Genomic DNA, 20974 nt, shown 5'->3' with positions numbered 1-20974 from the left:
CAAATCGATGCATGTGTATGTACCCGTGCCTGGGTGTAAATATGTAGGTGTTTTGGTATTATATAGACACAGATCGTGTCTAGAAATAAGGTCTTCAACTTTGTGACCTCTGTCACTTATATGATTCGATCCCCATAAAATGTTATGGGCATTAAAATCCCCGAGTAAAACAAATGGCGCGGGAAGCTGTTGAACAAGGTCGTCTAATTCGTTTGGTACTAGGTTAGTGTTTGGTGGTAAGTAAATAGAGCAAAATGTAATCACTCGATGTAGAGTGACGCTTACAGCAATGGCTTGTAAATTGGTGTTTAAATGAATGAAGCTATGAGGAGCTCTGTTGTTCACAATAACAGAAACTCCTCCTGATGCCCTATCAACATTTGGAGAGCAGGTGTTAAACAGGGAGTAGTTTTTAAATGTGATATTGTCCGTATCTTTCAAGAATGTTTCTTGAAGGCATAGTACCACAGGATCATGTTCGTTTAAAAGCAGGAGAATATCATTGTAATTTGCTTTAAGTCCTCGACAATTCCATTGTATGATAGTGTTTTTCATTATAAATTTAAATTAAAGATTGTGGAGCTAGGTTAGACCTTTCGCAGAGGGAATTTGTTTTGTTATTTCTCTGGAGGAAGTACGGGGGTGAATTTTTTGTTTGTAGGTCTGGAGTTCCCTTGAGCGCATGGAGCAGATTCTTCTGCATCCATGCTCTCGATGTCTCCAAACCTGTTATAAAGTTTGATGGGGTCATCTGACCCCTTTTGTTGCCTGTTTCCATGAGATTTATTTTTGTTTTTTGGTGATTTAGGTTGTTGGGTATTGCTGAATGTAGTTTGTGTAGATACCGTGTTTCTCTGTGATTGGTAATGAGGGGTGTTTGAGCTTGGTGTTGAATCGGGTGCTTCTGTTTGTGTTTGAGCGTCCTTCGTTGTTTTAGGATTGCTCTTCACTACAGTGGAGAAGGATGGGCCAGGATGGGCTGTTTTCGCCTGTACAAGTTTTCTGGCTTCTGGATATGGAATATTATTTGTGTATTTTACCCTCTAAATTTCCTTCTCCTGTTTCCAGGTATCGCAATCCTTGGAATTTGCGTGGTGCTCTTTTCCACAGTTGACACAATGCGGAGTTGCTCTACAGTCAGCTTCCTGATGAGAATTTTCTCCGCATCGGCCACATATTTGGGTTTTAGAGCAGCGGTCTTCGTGATGGCCGTATTTTTGACACTTATAACATCGAAGGGGGTTTGGAATGTAGATGTCAACCTTCACTTGCAAGAAGCCAACTTTGACCACTTTGGGTACAGTTGGCTTGTTGAAGGTGAGTACATTGGTGTTGGTGTCCTGCAGGTTATTATTACGTTTGATACGTATTCGAGGGACTGCAGTGACACCTTCACTTTTCATTCCTTCAATGATATCTGCGTCGGTGACTCCAGCCAAGTCACGACAGCGAATCACGCCTTTGGACGTATTGAGTGTGGTGTGAGCGAATGAGGTCACTGGAATATCGAAGAAAGTTTTTATTTTCTTGATATTGTCTGACTGACCTCGTCGCTCACATTCCACGAGAAGGCAACCCGATTTCATTTTTGGACGCCCCCCCCCCCCCCCCCGATTGACCCGTTAAGCCACCGCCTTCTAGAAAGTCTTCTAAGACTTGGAAAAGGGAAAGATAAAGGATTAGAATATAGGGGCAACGGTGGTATCAAGAGAGATACAAGGAGAAAGATAAAGGAGGTGAGAGAGTAAATAAAGACTTCCTAGGGCTCGGCGTGACCAGCCGATTTGTCGGAACCGTGCCCATCCCGACCACCCGTCTAAGAGAAGTAGAGGCCAAAGTAGTGTATTGCAGGGAAAGCCTCTGCTCAACTACCAGGATCCTTTCCTCCTCCGACACGGGACGCAACCCACGGCAAACAGGTTGCCTCTACTTAGTCGCCTTTTACGACACGTATTGAGGCACGTCGGGCCAATTCTACAATCCCGGAGCAAATATGCAAGAGTAGTCAGTATAGATAAGTTCTCACTTAACAGATAAATTGATGTGTAAAACAAAAGGTGGGCAAAACTTTTAAGTTAAAACGGTTCATACAGCCTAGTATCTCTAAATGAACTGTTTAAGACGAAATCTCTTAGAGGCTAATCAAGTAATCACATGCAAGACTTCTTAATTTAGCGTGGCATATTCAAGGACTAAAACTAATGCAGTAATTGTTCATTTCATTAGACAACATTTAAGTGGATTCACTTGTACCATACTTTTCAATCATCTCAAAGATAAACAATATTTAGCAATTTAAAAAAGAGACCAAATTAGTATTGTGTTGTATTGAACAAGAATAAAAAAATCTTCAGTTTGGAATCATGGTGCAATGCTGTGTTCAGTGTTTTAAAGCATAAATATTCTTTATTTCCATTTGAACTCTCATTCGTTTTATTCTCCCATATTGTTTCAAATAAGTGACATTGACACTAACATTTCACGTTCATACATGAACCTTGGATTAGAAATGGTAAAACGGGTACATAATCAACAATTTTGCACTTTGCAATTTACAACTACTTATTACAACATGTCATGGGTCTGGTAGGGTCCTTATTGTATAATTACGGAGATCCCCATTCATTTGCAATATATACAGTTGCAAAAAGTATAACTTCTTTTCACTTACTTCAAAAAAAGGTGCCTTTAAGTTCGTGTAGCTCAGTGTGGTTTCCTGGGCCGAGTTTGTGAACGTATAGGAATTTCCAGCCTAAGCCGTATACATTTATATAATTACAGGAAAGAGACCGGTGGTTGCATATATTCGATAAACATTTGAAATTAAGATATTTCCCTCAAGGTTACAACTTTGACAGATTTAGATCTCCTACATATAAGTAATTAAATGAGGACTCTTATCTCTGCGGCTAAAGTAAGCACCGAACACTAGGACTTGTCTTGATGAATATTAGATAAAATTCTATATGCATGCATGCTATATGGGTTTGACAAGATATAGTACAAAAAAATGACAAAAACACAACACACCAAAATGTTCTCATCCTTTAATTTATAGGGATACTTGTACGATAGTGTGTGCTTTTATTTACATAACACAAAGATAAACATCACTATATATGAGCATTTGAAGCTAGACTATCTGAACCTTTGAAGCTAGACTATAGCTACAACACCATAACTTTGATACGCCTTGATGGTCAGGGAGACTTCCAGTGTCAGGCGCAAAATACTGGCTGAAAGGCGAGACAACTGTAAATTTCCCTGTTCCTAATAATTTCCTTACTTATGATAGATACAAATTTTCATAAACTTTACTGAAATTAATTCAAGAACTGAACTGTCATAGAAGTGTCTCATTACGATCTTTATACGGCCGCTTCTACTTATGTATCTAGCAGTATAAGTTTCAATATTCATTGCATTTTCTTTAAATATCTCACATAAAATGAATACAGACAACAAATTTGAAAAACATTAAACTTTGTGTGTTCAAAATTATATTTAAACAAGTATATCTGAGATGTCAAAATAGCTCCATTACAGTTCAGACATATGCGTGTGAAAATTATTTAAATGTAATTAGAGTGTGGTTATGTATACCGACAGACCGACGTGCGTAACAAATATTACTAAAATCAACAAATATAATCTCTAAGTTACAATGTGTAAATTTAGGTACAGTATTGTGAATTAAATCCCAAATAATCCTAAAAATTACATCACATCTCCTAAAGTATAATGTTCCGAATTAATTCCAATAATGTGTTGATTTGCCAGTTGATGTGAATTAAAGGATTATACAATGTTTAATTTGCCTATGTTCTAAATTTCTATTTCAACATATATAATAAAAAACTTGAACTCTTGCTAAAACTGTGATTCAACGACCTCTGGGGGTCTTTTGAGATACTACAACTGATTCTACGGCATAAAAGATGCATCTGTTACCAGTATTTTGTGCTGTGAAGTGAGCTTTTAGGTTCTCCACCAATTCATGCAAATATATGTATGAATTTTCACTGCGTGGTTGACACATATATATGTGCTGTGTAAAATATTCAATCCTACCAAGCAGTTAGTTCCAACGTTTAGCTATTTGCTGTCCAAAATGTGACATGTGAACTGTCGAATAAACGTCCCATGACATCATTCATTGTAACACGGTTCATTATTTCCAGAGAATGTGTCCTGTGTGAAAATTATATTATCTTATGTATATACAACATAAATTATTCTGCATTGCACTGTATTATATGGTTTAATCTGTTTGACTGATGCGTTTCAACTAGCTAGCAATAAAAGGATGTTGCTTGGATCAGTTCCTGGACTTGAAGTGTTCCATATGAGATAGACCTATCCTTCGGAGACACAATGTGATGGTCTTTTTGTGTTATTTTTGTGCGTTTTATTTTACTCACTCATTAGGACACACACACCACACCCATCCAATTTGTTAATTTGTTATCATGCAAGAACACTGAAAGTACGATGCAATCGGATTTTTTCTTTTTGATTGAGAGCGCATAAACGCGATCCCCGTATCATAAAAGGTCACTTTCTAAATACTCGCGAATTGTATTGTTTTTCTAACTGCTTGTTGAATGCCCATTCTTTTCTGAAGTATTCCGTAAGTGCCCTATATCATCAACTCACGGGGGGCAGCTGGGGAGGGGGACTGGTGGCAGTGGAAACTAACATTCATCAAAATGTAAAAATACTAGATTTATATTTAGTACTGCAAAATGTTTATACCTGTATCCCACTGTGTATGTATGGATTCATCATGAGCGAAACAAGTGTATGCATAATGAATCAGACGCAAAAAGCAGGTTTGTAGAGTGTTCAGATATACCAATACGCAAAAAAACTCTCGCGGTAAGTAAAAGCACTAATCATCCAGCTAATTAATAAGCATGGACAATAATTCTAATTCACACATTGATTTGCTCATTCTGGAAGAAATGACAGCAATGTATACATACATTTATGATTATGTTGGTAAAAACGTTATATAAAGTGTCATGAATGTACTAAGAAAATGATTGGATGGATATAATAGGTTCCAAGAAGGAATAGAACCCACTTTTCGTGTAATAACATTAATTTCCAAGATCTCTTATACCAGTGTTTTAGTGCGCTCGATGAAGTGCTTCTTCCCCCGCTTCCACCTACCCTCAAAATATCAAATCAAATGAGTCAAGTGGTGCACGGACACCAATTATGTAGCAGAAATTAACAGTACACATCTAAATGCCCAAACCTACTGGATTTCTATTGGAAAATTAGTGTTTTCATATATAAAGGTGAAATCACAAATCAACATCTATATACCAAACAGACAGGAAATACACAACCACCCCTTTGGAAACAACAGTTCAAGGTATGGATATCTGATTATAGCATCAAATTTGAATATAATTATATAAATATAATCACAGAGTTTTGGAGTTTTCCATTCATTCCAAGCAGTGATAAAACGCGAGACGAAAGTAATGGCAGCAATAGTTTCCCCCTCATGCACCAGCGCTGTTCTGAACTAGGCGTTATGTTCATCCTACAGACACTATGGGGGCCCCAAGTGGCCTAAAGCGATCACTGCCATCTCACCTCTATCTGCACCAGTTCGAGTCTCAGATTCAGCCAATGTGGGTATGTAAGAAAGCATGCCAGTAGCTTCTCGTGGGTCGGTGGTTCTTTCCGAGGTTTTCCCGGGTTCTTCCTCCACCATTAATACTGGCAGCCATGTATAGCCTATCGTGTGCTGAAAGATGGCATTAAACCCCACAAGAACAACAACAACAACTATAGACACTATGGTATAGGGTCGAAATATAGGGCTCCGTATGTACGAGATCCACCTCCGTTGGCAAGAGGAATTTAAAACTTGGATAAATTTAAAGCACAGTAGTTTATACTATATTAATTGACAGCTACACACTCCATCTAACTATACTAAAAGTTTATAATTAATGTGGTTGAGGTTTCAGATCTTGCTACTGAAATTTGATTTACGCAAACAAATGGAAGTTTTATCTGAGTTTTAAAATTAGTAAAACCAATCACAACAATTGATAAAGAGGTATACACTATCAACGACGTCGAGAATGGGTATTTAAAAACATTCAGAAAATGGAAGAAAGTCTGCATACAGTTGTATAAACAAAGAATTACATTACCTCAGATTTGAATTATTTTGTGGTATCGCTCTAACTCAGGTATTTTTGTCATTGCTAAAGTACACATAAATAATGAATAGTAAGTCCATGAGAAAATATAACATAAGAGAACATATATAAATGCAACTAAGTAAATGAACAAAACTCAAGAAAGGATATGAACTATACAATTTAACATCCGACCGTATACAGGTGCCGTGTCGCGGACTGTTAATTGTGTAGTTGAGAGGTAACATGTTTTTTTAATACTTGCTGAATACCGATGCACAAACCTAGAATTATTGTGTAATTTGTTATTTTATGTAGATGTATGTGGCTGGTCTCTTTCTTTGGTGTTACGTTTTCTTTGTTTAATTTTTTGGTAATCTATGGTTACATGCGTTACTTTCCAAAACTTTGATATAAAGGCCATGGATTATAACAAATACAGGAATAATCAAATGAATGTGGAAAATTAGTTTCATTAAACAGGATAAATGTATTAAATAATTGGTTTACATTTCACATATCGTATCGAGTTGATAATAGCAGACCAACACGACTGTCTTTGGAAATAATAAATTTTAATATATAATAGATCTAATCCTCTTAACAAGATAAATGGTTTCATGCATATACAGTATTTGTCTTTTTCCAACGTTGAAATAATTAAAAGCAATTCGTAAATTGATTCTCAAGTAACCGTCTTCAAACTGCGTTGTTAATAAATATGAATTCAGTGTCAGTGTTTGTTGACTAGTATTGGAAAACCTAAAAAGATTATTAAGATAAAGTTTGAAGACAGATGTAAAAAATGTAAAATTATTTGCGTTAATGAAATATTAAAACTGGTTAAATAGAGCATGTTTTCTTTTTGTTACTAGACAGAACAAATATCTGTTCATTTTTATTGTCGTGATAGTTGAAGCTTATTTGTAATTATTCTGTCTTTTTGAAATGCGCAAGAATTTCCATATATACGTAGTTTCCAAAGCAGAAAGTGAAAATATAATTTCGCAGCCTCGAAACTCAACATTACACTAATATTACTTCAGTACTTTCAGATATCAATGTCGTTGATTTGCTACAAAACTAAAACATTATCTTGATCATATTTGTAACAGGGTTAGGTTTTATTACAATGGAGCTTATAGTAACCTACGATAAGAAATTTAAAATAAATGATTGACAAAAGGATCAGTAAATGGGATGTTTTTTTATGATCCCAAGATCAGATTTCTTAAGAAAAAATCAAGAAAATTTAAAAATCAAGTGTATATATATATATATATATATATATATATATATATATATATATATATATATATATATATATATTTTTTTTTTTTTTTTTTTTTTTGAGACATTTTTACAAGAGTGAAAACCAGAAAGATACAGTTCGGTGAAGAGGAAGCATTTTACAATTCGCAGTACCTAAAAGTTGAGTAAAATGAGAGTATCGAATAATTACCTACTTACATAGCGCAACAAAACACTAAATCATAGAACCTTTAGCGATCATTGAAAATTATAATCTAAGCGATTTTCACTCAAAATGAAACCAGAAAATGACACATAATTATAGTTATAACAACACTTATCAGAGGTCAATATATGTGACTATACTTCCAGCTGTTGATCCAAGTAACAGATCTAATATATATCTTTACTTGACGACTATTACCAATTTAACACCTCAATTTACTATATACCAGTGTCACAGAGTAAGGCAAGAAATAACTTGGTTTTGCCTTTTTCGTTGAACATGCGTACAACGTTTCCTAGGGTGAACCATTGTTTCTCCAGGTAAGCGACTGTACTAGCATATATCTCGTCGAAAATTACTCGCGACGAGAGACATTAAAAGCGCGATATGCACGGGTATTTTACCCTGACTATTACTCACTCGCCTTTGGATTTAAGGCAGATTCCGTTTCTAACCGACGACTGGTCGTTTTGGATCTTGTCAATGAGTGAACGTTCTCCATTGTGTTCTCCAGCCATAGGGCAGTTCAGGGCTGTTTAGAGCTGACTGAAGCTGTTCAGGGCTGTTTAGAGCTGACTGAAGATGTTCAGGGCTGTTTAGAGCTGACTGAAGATGTTCAGGGCTGACGGTAGCTGTTTAGTGCTGCGTGCTGTCTATACGTATGTGTATACGTGTGTCTGTACACGTAGTGGAGCCACAAATGTAGACGTAGCCAATACAAGGGTGATGTATGCTGTCTGTATGTATGTGTATACATATGTCTGTACATGTGGTGGATCCGCGAAGGGTGTGAGCGGCCGATAAAAGTGTGGGCCAACCCAATGACTCATTGAAACTGTGTGGTTCATCAGTTTATGAATCATACAACTGTACAAGCGTCAAGAGGCATATGTTTGTTCCAACTGATGTTTCAATTGAGTACATTTTCAATTGCATGAGATTATTTTGAATCTTATTTGTATTCCAGGAGATTATGTGAATCTCACTTAAATTGCATAATATAGGAGATTATGTGGATGTCATTTACAGTGCAAAATATTATTTGAAACACATTTGAATTCCTTGAGATTATTTGAATCTCACTATCCATTCGTAAGATTATGTGAATCATATTTTCGTTTTTCAATTTGTGAATGTTTGTGTAGAGTGATTGGATCAATCGTATGTTGAGAGCGTGAGAGAATCATTGTATTTACACCATATATTTTTTCTTTATTAATTCATTTTATAAATTTCCATTGTCCATCACATTGTGTTTGCGTTATTCATTAATCCTAAACCCACTCGGTTTCAATTATGTTACAACCAGGACTTCAAAATATGTATTTGCATGTTGGATGTTGAGTAACGAACATATATGTAAAACATCAAATTGTTCACTTCACTCTAAAGAGCATAAAAACACATCAGAATAAAATAAATCAAATATAGATTAAAGGCATATCTTCTAATCTTTTCTGCTTTACGAATGAATGAATTCGATTTAAATGGTCGTCAGGCACATGCTGATATTGCAGCAAACATTTTATGATAAAATCTTCATCACCAGCTATTTGCAAGCAAATATTGCCGACTAAAATAGGTTTAATGTATTGTATGGTTTTTTGAATGAGTATGAACAGGCAAAATAAATAGAATACATGTCGATTTAGACACTTTAGATGGTATGTTTGATTTCACTGAATAGAAACAACGTGCGATTAGTTGGTAAAAATGGTAGTAAATAAATCGGTCAATTAACTACCTCTAATAGTTCGAAGAAAATCAAATCGACTTGAGGCACACGATACAATTCACAGATAAAAGGACTGATAATGTAATGAAAGCAAATTGTATCGTAATTGCAGAATGATCAGTTCAATAAAAAAGAAACAAAAAATACAAACTGTATGTGTGGATATGGATATACTGTAAAAAAGAGGCTTGATGTACAAACACAAGAACATTTAATTTTATACTAATTCTCAATTGAATAAATAATACTTTAATTAATGCTTTCATTTATTGATTCAACAATGCACAGAAACATTGGAAAGCCTCTTTAAAACCGTCTGTCAGCTAACAGGGAAATTAACGGAATGAAAAGATAATAGTAATATAACGAACTCACCAGACTCCAACACGTGTTTAATATAGTTGTAAACGCGTGCAGATTGGATATAAACATGATTTGGCTTTAGTGTCGAACGATATCGAGCACTACTTGTAGATGATATGAAAAACACTCAAAGAATATTGATTTGTACTTATACTATATATTGATTACTCTCGCGAGGAAAAAATGCAATCCAGAATTTTTTTATGGAATGGTAATGCAAAACGAAGGAATTTAACATGACAACCAGAAGTAAAATACGAACGATAATTTATCGTTTATTTAAAATGATGCACACAACATTTGCTCACGAAACAATTAATGACAGAATGTGGTCTTTTGGTAGGTAATAATACTAAGCGTTTGATAGAAATAAATACCTGCCAAAGAGAGGAACGTCATACATCAAAAACTATCCTGATCAACCAAACTTTTTTTTTATTTTCTATCCAGCGATTGTTAAAGTTAAATAGTACCAGTATACTATTGCAAACATTCTCGAATAAATCAAGTACAGCCACTGTTACCCTGACCCTAATTTTTTTCACTTGAGAGTGTTTGTTTTTATAGTTCATTATAAATATTTTCCTCGAAATCCACAATTGATGAGGTACGCAAATAAAAGGTTCCTTTATAACACGTCCTTAAATAATTGTATCAATAACTTATAATTGTACAAACATAAAAAGTCCAAGTAATTATGGAGAAAAATCAATAAACACAATGGTTGAAATGGTTATGTTGTGACACTCAGAACTCACCATAATCATCTTCTATTATGCATATACAGTATTGTGATATTGGAAGCATATAAGAAAAAGCATGCATATCGTCAATAGTCTGTCTTCATAGTAAAGTGGTAGACAAAGACTACGAGACAATAGTACACACAGGAACAGTCTGTATAAAACTTTGGTCTGCGACTATGTGCAGAAAATTGCAAAACTAAACGAATAGTTTAGACAAATACAGCTGAAATAACATTCACGGATATTTTAATTAAAAAGCATCGACGATGAAATTGAAACCAACACAGATATTTAATTGATAAATATTTGACAAAACGTTGGAGGAAAACTACCCGGAACAAAAGCAACAATAATAATACATAATGATGAAATATGCAATTCGTTTAGTAAGGATTTTGTAGTCAGTGTGTTGGAAAAGATCGCAAGGGAGCTGTTATGTATAGGACAATTCGTTTTCTAGTTTCAGTTCGTAGGTCAACCGTTAGAATAATCTGCAAGAACCTGAGTGATAACAAACTCACTGCAACCATAAAAACAAATTTAAAACAAGGAACTCAATTATTGGAGAAAAGACATTTACGCGTTGAATAAATTGATTTCAAACGTTTTAGGACAGTCAATGAACACAGTTCTAGAAATGTAGTCCAGACCTCAATGATTAGATATGGTTATAATCTAATTAAGTGAAACATGAAACACATCAAATTCAGACCTCTTGGCAACTTGGTTAACTACAACGTCGAAAAATATATTTTAATGTTGTGTAATATTTATTTTAAAAGACTACAATATATGTATTAATAATTATAAACTTGATTCAACACAGTATGCACGAATAATTGCAAACTAGATTACAGTGCACCGGAATTAGTTCAAGATGTCAGATTAAAATAAGCATAGTATAAATAGTATTACTTACACACTATAAATATGTTTTTGTTCCCTGAGTGGGGAATTAGAAGAAAAGTAATTATGATACCGTATCCTGTGAACTACACAGATCATGAAGCAAAATGAGGGAAACAAAAATATGAAAACGTTGTTCATTGCATGATCATTCATTTTGTACCAATATTAGAGTGGTCCATCTACAGGCCCGCTGGCCAAATGTGTTTCGTCCGTCAATTGTTTGTATCCCACGCTTATACAAAATGCCAGTTCTATAATTATGGTCTAATTACTATAGTGCATATCACAATGTTGAAGATGTTGGACCACCGTGATCTAGATACCTTACAGTTGTACGGAAAGGATATTCAGTAACTGATGCCTGTCAGGAACATTAACCAGTCGACTTGGTAAATAAATCCGTGTCAATAAAGACAACGTAATGTCGTCGAAGGATGATGAAAGTTTTTACTGTTATTTTAGTAGCAGATTTAAAGGTACCAAAATGAGCTATGTAACTATTTCAAAGAATGTATATTAACGCGCTTAAACGTACTTCCACAAAAATGTTACATCTCATCATTAAAAAAGCAAGTTATAGAGGTGGGAAAGGATACAAAGCTTTTTGTATCTACGCTATTGTAAAGGTGAAAAAGAGAGCGATACCTCATCCAGGGCAGTATTTTGAAGTTGTATGTTCATTTCGGCTGAAAATTAAAGAAGAACCATATAAACATGATTACAATCTTATAACGTTGAATACTAGTATTATACAAAACTCAGCCAATAACTTTGAAATGGATTTGTATTTAATACACAGATGTAAAATATCTGCAAGGGAATGAAACTTAATATATGTGCTAATAAAATGCAGATTCACATCTACCAGAATGATTCATAAATGGCAAGGGCAATGATCATATAGACATTAAAGAATGTTATGTATATTTAATTTGCGTTGTTTGTTAGTATTTTTATAATTCGTTATATGCGATGGATACTTGTATTTTTTACTTGATTTTGTCCACTATGTTCCTGACTAGAGACACTGATGATCTTTTTGTTTTGGTAAACAGGTATCAAATAGCTAAGAATTTTATTGTACCGTGGCGTGGGTTTAAAATTAGGATCATTATTAATGGAACATATTTATTAGGATGCGTGTCATGGTTATTGGAATTACTCCATAAAAATACATATACTATCTGATGTTTACCACATTCTATATCATAATTTTAGAAACAGATTTTATCTTGTTGAGAAACCAGAATGTTCCAGAATGGAAAACTGCATTAAGTTATTATATTTCAAGAAAATGCTAATTGTGAGCTGGGACAGCTAGAGGGTTTTATTATCTTGTTTACTGGAACAATTATTTATTCCTGCAATAACATTGTAAGCCGACATCAGTCTATTGAAGTGTTCGGTATCTGATTAGGGATGGAATTATGCATGTAAATTATTATTCTATGGAATTACAAAGTGCTTAATAATAACCTTGGACAGGACAGGGACATTAACTTGGAGTTGCAGTGAATTCAAACAAGGATATTTTAGATTATATTTGTGTGATTCATCACAAGACTGTTCGCACATCATCATACTTCAGGCCGTTAGCGCATTCGGGACTACAGGCGCATCAGCACCTTCAGCGTTTGGTCTTATTTGGAATACCACTGGAATATAATTATAACTTTATTCACTAGGACTAGTGATAAAACTGTTTGGATTATATTTGGATTTTGTTCGTTTTACTGTAAGATCTTTTGCTTTTCATTTTGTCTTTGTATTCTAATGAAATAAATTATTTTTAATCCTAACAAAACGTTTTGGTTTCCGCTTTTTTCTATTAATTATCTTAAGACCAAAGAGCCGTAATAAGAACAAGAAATTAAAATTGATCAAACCCATTTATTAAGGTAGTGGTATAGTGGTGTTATTAATTAAACATGTTTTTATGTATCCATGTAGAGATATATAAATTTAACAATAATATAAAGTAATTACGAGAAATATACTATGTTCGATGTTCCGCCGAAGGAAATTTCATGGACGAATTCTGTGACTTGCCTATACAAACTTCTTACCATACGACTGATAATGATGAAAAGACAGGCTTAAAGGGATAAAGAAATGTGTGATCAAAAATAATTCTAAATTGTAATATCTTACGATCATGAGTTATACAGTATTAATTAATGTTGCATTAAGTTTTGATGACAAACGTTGTTTAGTTTATAAAATAAACATTTATACGTGGTTATCCTACGAGCTTGCAGTCAAAGACGTATTTACTTTTGTTGTCATCCATACCGTTTTGTGCAGCGATATTTAAGCTGTACAAAACAAATTGTAAAGGTACTTGTAACAAGCATAACAATAACACCAATGACAATTCCAATAAATGCATACCTGCTCATCAAAACACAGCTGCTCGGATCATACTTAGAGTACCACGATCAGAGCACACCTCCCCTCTGCTCTGTACCCTACACTGCTATCCATTCGATCCAGAATCAAACACAAAGTTTGTTCTCTGTGCTACGTTTCATTGACGGACTCTAGTCTAACATACCTATCCGACCTCACCCATGTGTAAACACCAGCAAGATACTTAACGCTCCTCTTCTAACAATCGTATACTCATTATTCCCGCTATGAAAACAAAGTCATATGGACAGCGTTCTTTTGTGTATCAGCGCCCAGCAACGTGGAATGAATTGCCCACTGAACTTAGACACAAAAACACAGTGATCCCATTCAAGAGTGCTCTCAAAACTCACTTATTTCGACTGCAAGAACAAACTTAAAGACCTAATAATGTTTCCTACCTTAAATATCTTCAGCATGTTTTTTATGTTTTCTAATTTCATGGTGTTTGTTTTTGTAATCATATCATTATATGTTTTTTTATCTTATAGGTGTTGTCTAATGTTGTAAAGCGCTTTGAGCTTCTAAAGATTAGGCGCTATACAAAGTCTTCATTATTATTATTATTATTATTATCAGAGACCTAGTAAAAATTCTGGATAATAGGCGTGTAATTATTTTGTACTGTAATGATTATCTTTGTCTTCTTTTCTAAAGTCTAATTGATAAGTAGGACTTGTATCGTCTACCTATAATCCGATATAAAATTCAGCCTTATGCCAAATTTTCAAGTACAGGTTTATAAAATTTGTATATCGCCTTAATTTTGTATTTTAATAACATAGTGTCGAAAATTTTTATTCGATGGGACTTCTATTCAGCCAAATCTGATTGAACATAGTGATTCCTTAAATAGCAGTTAATGTTTGTTGTGTTGTTGGAGCATACAAATATCTAGCAATACATTGTCACGTTCCTTGGTTTCATGGGAACCCTTTCAATCAGCACTGAGATAGCTTTTATCAACATGTCAGTATCATTCTGTAAATCTAACTGACCTGGAAAAAAGCAAAACATCATAAGGCAATGTACCTCCAGGCATTCATTTATTCTGTCATCCAACTACTTTTTATTTACTGGTTTCCTGTTTGAAGTTATTCTTTTAGTTTGACTACAAGATTCATTACACCCGTTTCGGAGTTCAATTTACCGTTGAATGTCTCAGTTTTCCTTTACTTCGACTTTATCTGTGTCAATGCTCTAATTTAATAACAGGTTCTTTTCATGCTATTCATTTTAATGCGTTTATCTCTGTTAATATCGTTGTTTAAAATAATTCAAATATTTTCTTAAATATTTTGTAGTTTTGCGCTAATACGTCAGTAGCACAATGAACCACAACAATATTATTCACCATTTATCCTAATATTAGTGTAACATCTTGCATCTTTGAACATTATTATACTCCATCTATACGGTTATTTGTGAGACTTGGTAAAGTACGAGCACTAAGCATTCTTTGAGTTGTTTTTAAATCATTGTTACGGAAACCAGATTAAAGGTTTAAAATTTGAATCCTGATTTAAATATTTTTTCTTAGTTTTCATAACGAAGTCAGTCTTAATGTGAGGGCGTTTGAAAACAATAAAACGACGCTCAAAAATTAAAAAGTCTTTTATAGCTGCATAACAGGAATAATCAAACTGAATTCCTCCTTTTCAAAGTATTCTAAAGTATTGTGTAAGTGCTGTATTTAAGATTTCGATTATTACGACACACATAATGTTGCTCGTAGAAGACATGCTATGCTGCAGCAGTGAACTGATTTGTTTAAGAAAATTGCAAAAGCTACAAATCACGGAATCGATACTAAGCCATTCATACTAATCTAACCTTTAACAAAATGATGCACACTAATTGATCGAAAAAACCGCTAACATATTCAGATGTTTTATATGACACATAAGATTTCATTGTTTATTTTGAACAGCAATTAGATATTTCTGCTTACAGTGACGAAATAAGACATCCTTACGAAGATTTGAATAATCGTACTCGCTCAACGCCTGAATATGAAGAGCTTTCTAGATACGAAGAGTTATCAAGAGGCAAGCAAATCATCTCTCTCTCCGAATGCGTTCCCTTTACGTAAAACGTGAATCCTAAATATAATAATTGCATATTACTGCTTCAGTGTTTTGCCATCCTGTCACTATACAAATATTTCGAACAAGTGTCATATTCTGAAATTACTACAATAAGCAACTTCGCAATAATGTTACTTGTTACCATTGAAATAGCACTAAATCTACGTATGCGTCGTAAAGTATATTATCTTGACTAATAGTAATAACATAATCATTATTCGAGCAACTTTCTAGTGTAAAACTTGCCTTGGGGATAAAATTCAATTATAAGATTTGTAAACTACAGTCTGAGGTTATTGTAGTAGGTCCTATAAGAAAATGAGTATGATAGATGTGTGGATCTGCTCCCCTAGTTCTAGTAATTACTAGTATCGTAATTTGATATGCTTCCACGTTTTGCTGGTTTCTAATTGAACAGAAAGATCCTGAACAAATTGTGTAAAACAATAATGAATGATGTTAATATAATTATAATAATTATAATTATTGTTTTTCTAAACATGCATTTTGATAAGCTTTCTGGATGAATACGTTAATTTACGTTATCTGAAAATTATGCAAAATGCTAATATAGTCAATGAAAACTACAAATTGCATTTTAAGCGCCTTCTCCTTTTCAAGAGATCATATTTTATTATCAGTGGAATAGTTATAAAATTATTAACTTACCTTACTAAGTAAGGTAACCGCTGAAAAATATTTATAACTGAAACTCTCTTAACGATTTAATCTGGAATTTTCAAAAATGATAGCGGAGTTTTCACTAGTGAGTGACTGCTGAGGTAAAGCATTTAAAAAAATATATGATGTGCAGATAAATTAACCAGCACATTTCAATATTTTGGGGAGATTTTAAAGTATACGGAATAAAGAGATAATATTGAATACAATTTTCTTTATATGATGTAGAAAATGATATTGCCGGAAATCAAGCTTAATACGCTTTCAATTTAGTACTAGGTAACAGATGAGACAATGTTTTAATTACTCAATTTTTCCTAATATATACATCTCATGTTCACTTTTTGTACATGTTATCCTAGATAGGTTATTTTTACTGGCTTTAATATTACTATTCTGTTGCTCGGGTTTGTTTTGTTTCAATTATCTAACAAATTAAAAAATTCGCAATATCATAATTGTATAAGTCAGCCGCGAAAAATTGAATATCAAAATTACGGTGTTTATAGAAACCAGCAGAAAATCACTCGTAGTTATAAATGTTAATTGTGCTTTTGTTATATATGAAAATTTAAAAAGTGAATAGTTGTTCTAGGATTTTTTTTTTACTAAAGATTTCGATAATTAGTAATTGTGAAAATTAATTAACAAAAGCCCGCAATCTTGATATTTTGACTAAAGTGTCAGTAAAATAAAAACAATAATATTTACATTTATTTAATAAGAATGTATGAAACAGAGCAGGAGAAAAATTTAAATTAACGATGTGAAATTTTGACTGAAGAAAGCGATAACACATACAAAAACATTATAAATTTCAACTAATTTCAGGTTTTGAATTTTATTGTTATTTTAGTTTTTAATGTTAAAATATATCATGGTCTACCATTTTTTTTCCATTTACTAGATTACTTAACTAGAAACCTGATCCATATTTGTTTCAGTTTTTTTTCTTCTTATAAGAATATAAAATGTTATGCAAATTAGCCATGAAAAATATCTCTACCTATGGGAACATATGCGCATTTTACCGATTTACCAGTCTTTATCTGACATAGCTCACAATCGGTCAATCACATGGATAGTAATCATGATAAAATTGAAAATCAATGAACAGATGTACTGCATAATCTTCCAAGAAAGAAATCTCAATGGTTAAGTCTAATTAACATGTAAATAAAAAGCATTTTCTGATTGGTTGTTGTATTTTTGTAGCGAAACAACATACGATTTGAATGTCTAATCAGTAAACCAGCCATCAGTACAAACTAAAATATACTGCTCGAGACTAGTCGAATGTGATATAATGTCGAATCGTATGACGTGGTGAAATGTATGTAATTTCCAACTATTTGTCTTTGAACGTTACCAGAGTTTTACAATGGGGCACAGCTTTAATGTGTTTTCAGAGTTATTTATATTTATTAGTGGCTCTACCGTTGCAACTTCACTAATAAAAACTGCTTCGGATGATTTTTTACACAGTAGGTGTATGATATTCCATATGATTTGCGCACCACAGTTGTACGGTACGCCACCGTTGTTAACAAAATATAATGTTTTCTCTTTATAGGATCCGAAAGGCACTCAGATTCTGGAAATCACGTCTATAGCAGTATCCTAAATACTTCATCAGTATAAAGAATAAACAAACAAACTCTTATGCTAGAGGTTTTCATTCGACGTTTTGAGACAGACCACATTGCTGGAGAAATTTATATGGAAGATATTTCAAAGGATATTGTTATGATAGATGGCAATTAGGTGTAACAATTTTGCTATTTGCTTTGAATTTATATATTTGTTTCATGAGTATCTTACAGCACATGCAAGGAAAAGTGGGAACCAGCCTGGAAATGTGTGAACACAAATTGAGTATATATATATATATATATATATATGGGTTTTGGTGGCCAGGATTGGTTGATAATGAAAGTTATTTTGTAAGGAAAAGAATCTTTTGTGAATATATCCTAGTAGTAACTTTAAAAAATAGAGACATTCATTTCTTGATGGAATTTGAGTACTTTAAGTCTTGAGTTTGGAGCACTCAGTACTTAAATTAGCACCTGACTCGTTTGTGCGAAATTGAAAGCACATGTTTCCAACACATGTGAGTCAAAAAAATTCTGCGGCATATATCCTTTTCTTTATACTGAAACTGTCATCCAGGTTTCATCTATACTGATAAATATAATTTTGATCAGGAGCACTCAGGAATTTAAAGTTATTGAATTTTGAATATCATGGACATTTCATAGATTTACTGTGGGAGCTGATTTAGTACATGAGTCCTTGTGAGCCGCAGCAACAGTAACTAAGTAGACGAAGCTTATCATCCAAAATCGGACCATTCCAATGGAGAATTAGCCGTAGTGCGGGATTAACTATAGGGTTTCGTTCAATTACATTTACTCGAACATTCTCAAACAAAATGAAACACACACAAATATGCATGAGTTCGTGGGTTCGATACACGGTCGAGACATACTAAAGACTTGCCGAAGAAAAATGGTACTAACAGCTGCCTCGCTGAGAGAGAGAGAGAGAGAGAGAGTTACAAATATACGCCACGCAGAACGGCAAGTTCTGTTCATGGTTTCTACAGGAAATTGCTTGATAATAGTAAGTTTCTTTTATAAATACGAATAAATAGTATTATCATGCAGGTTTGAGAATTTTAATTTCCTATTAGACAGAGATATTCGAACATAGACGATATAGGCATTGCATCCTTTACTGTTAGTCAAATAATGCCAAAATGTAAAATACAATAGTTATTGTAAATCCCTATCGAAAATTGGGTCGATAGGAACATTTTTATTTTTCGATCTTGTTTCACTGGTTGTAATTTAAACTTCTTTTCTTATCAAAGACAAGTAGATAAGTATACAGGCAGTTTTGGTAGTTGGTGTTTCGGTGTGAGATATTGAGTCTCTAATTAAAATGTTGCATTCAATAACTATTCTTGTAGCTTATTGTTACCAAATAACTATAAGAATATTGGTTTTGCTATGGGCTTACAGCACGGTCTGTCAATGCTTATATTTGCACGGAATTATAGGAAGGTCCAAGTTTATTTTTGCGATGAAAGTCTGTCTACTCTTATCTTTGCTACGTAATCATCGAAAGGTCCGTCTACGGATATTCATGCTGCTTAATCATAGGAAGGTCTGTCTGCGACTATATCTTTACGGTACAAAAAGAAGTCCGTCTAATTTTTGCGACGGAATTTGAATGTCTGTTTTTGATTACATATTTGTTATAAAATCATAGGAAGTCCGTCTACGCTAATATTTTCTGCAGGATTTCAGGTAAGTCCCCGGTGGTGATATTTTAGCTATAAATTTAATGCAGAATGTGGATTTACGGGGACTAATCTTTGATGTCAATGAGTATAAATTGTGACAGTATGCCAATGACGCTTTTAATTTCGCTTTGGCATCTCAATATTTTCTTAAAACAACTAATTTTATCGTGCAAGGCTTTCTTTTCTGTTTTCTGGACTTAACATAACAAGAACAAGAGTTATTTATATTGGAAACAAAACATTTTCTAATGGAAGAATACGTTCCGATATGGACATAAACTGATTTCCCTCTAACTTCACACTACGTCATCGAGTTGTCTTCAGACTTACCACAAATGGTGGAAATAATTCTTTGAAGAAAGTAACGAAGACAAAAATAATACTGACAATCTGGAGGCAAAGACATCTTTCAACAGCAGGAAAACAGTTATTGTAGAAGCACTTGTTCTGCCCATATTCATTCATCCTTTTCAGTGCTTCCAAATCCATCAGCAAAAGTTGAAGCAGATGTAAATCGTGCGTTACGTTTGGATGGGGTGGTAAGGTAGAGAGAATTAAACGTGATATATCATTATCTACAGAGAAGGATCAAAAATTAAAAAATGATACACATTTATTCATTGGTTAGTTACATTAAGATATATATGATGGGCTAAATATTGAGAAAGAGGATGGAGCGTGGCAGAACCTAGTCAATGCAAACTATTTCAAAAATGAAAGAATATGTGGAAATTAAGGAGCATGAAATTAGAAGAATTTAGTAAGATCATTATAACAGTTTTTGGAGAGATGTCATTCTAGCATTGTCAAATGGAAAAGAGGAACCGAAAAGTATAAATCAGTTTTTAAGATTTTGGTCCACCTAGAATGTTTTATTTATACAAATCCTGGAAGGAAACCTGCATTGAAGTTTTCCAAGATTTAGGTGAAGATTACGATAAAACAAAAACCTGGATGCGACGATTTTTTAACATACTTTTATTTGATGTTCAGAGTCATGGAAGATGCAACTAAAAACCATTTGGCTCACAACAAGTTTAATAAGCAAGAAGATAAATAAAGAACTTGTAAAAAGAAAACTCACTGAAGT

At 33.6% G+C, this 20974-nt stretch overlaps 1 protein-coding gene across 2 annotated transcripts in view; it reads left to right on the top strand.

Annotated features, from left to right (window-relative positions):
- The window catches only part of LOC149780038 (uncharacterized), a 241163-nt gene extending 220437 nt beyond the window's left edge, over positions 1-20726 (top strand). For both annotated transcript variants that reach the window (XM_089936796.1, XM_089936797.1), the window contains 2 exons: positions 15760-15854; positions 18148-20726. In XM_089936796.1, coding sequence (XP_089792922.1) covers positions 15760-15854; positions 18148-18215 — 163 coding nt within the window. In that variant the 3' untranslated portion in view covers positions 18216-20726. The remainder of the gene's footprint in view (positions 1-15759; positions 15855-18147) is intronic.
- The last annotated feature ends 248 nt before the right edge of the window (positions 20727-20974 follow it).

This window comes from Sinohyriopsis cumingii, chromosome 16 (genome assembly GCF_028554795.1).
Source record: "Sinohyriopsis cumingii isolate HCF-2022 chromosome 16, ASM2855479v2, whole genome shotgun sequence".
Classification (NCBI taxonomy): Eukaryota; Metazoa; Mollusca; class Bivalvia; order Unionida; family Unionidae; genus Sinohyriopsis; species Sinohyriopsis cumingii.
This window is presented reverse-complemented; position numbering and strand designations above follow the sequence as displayed.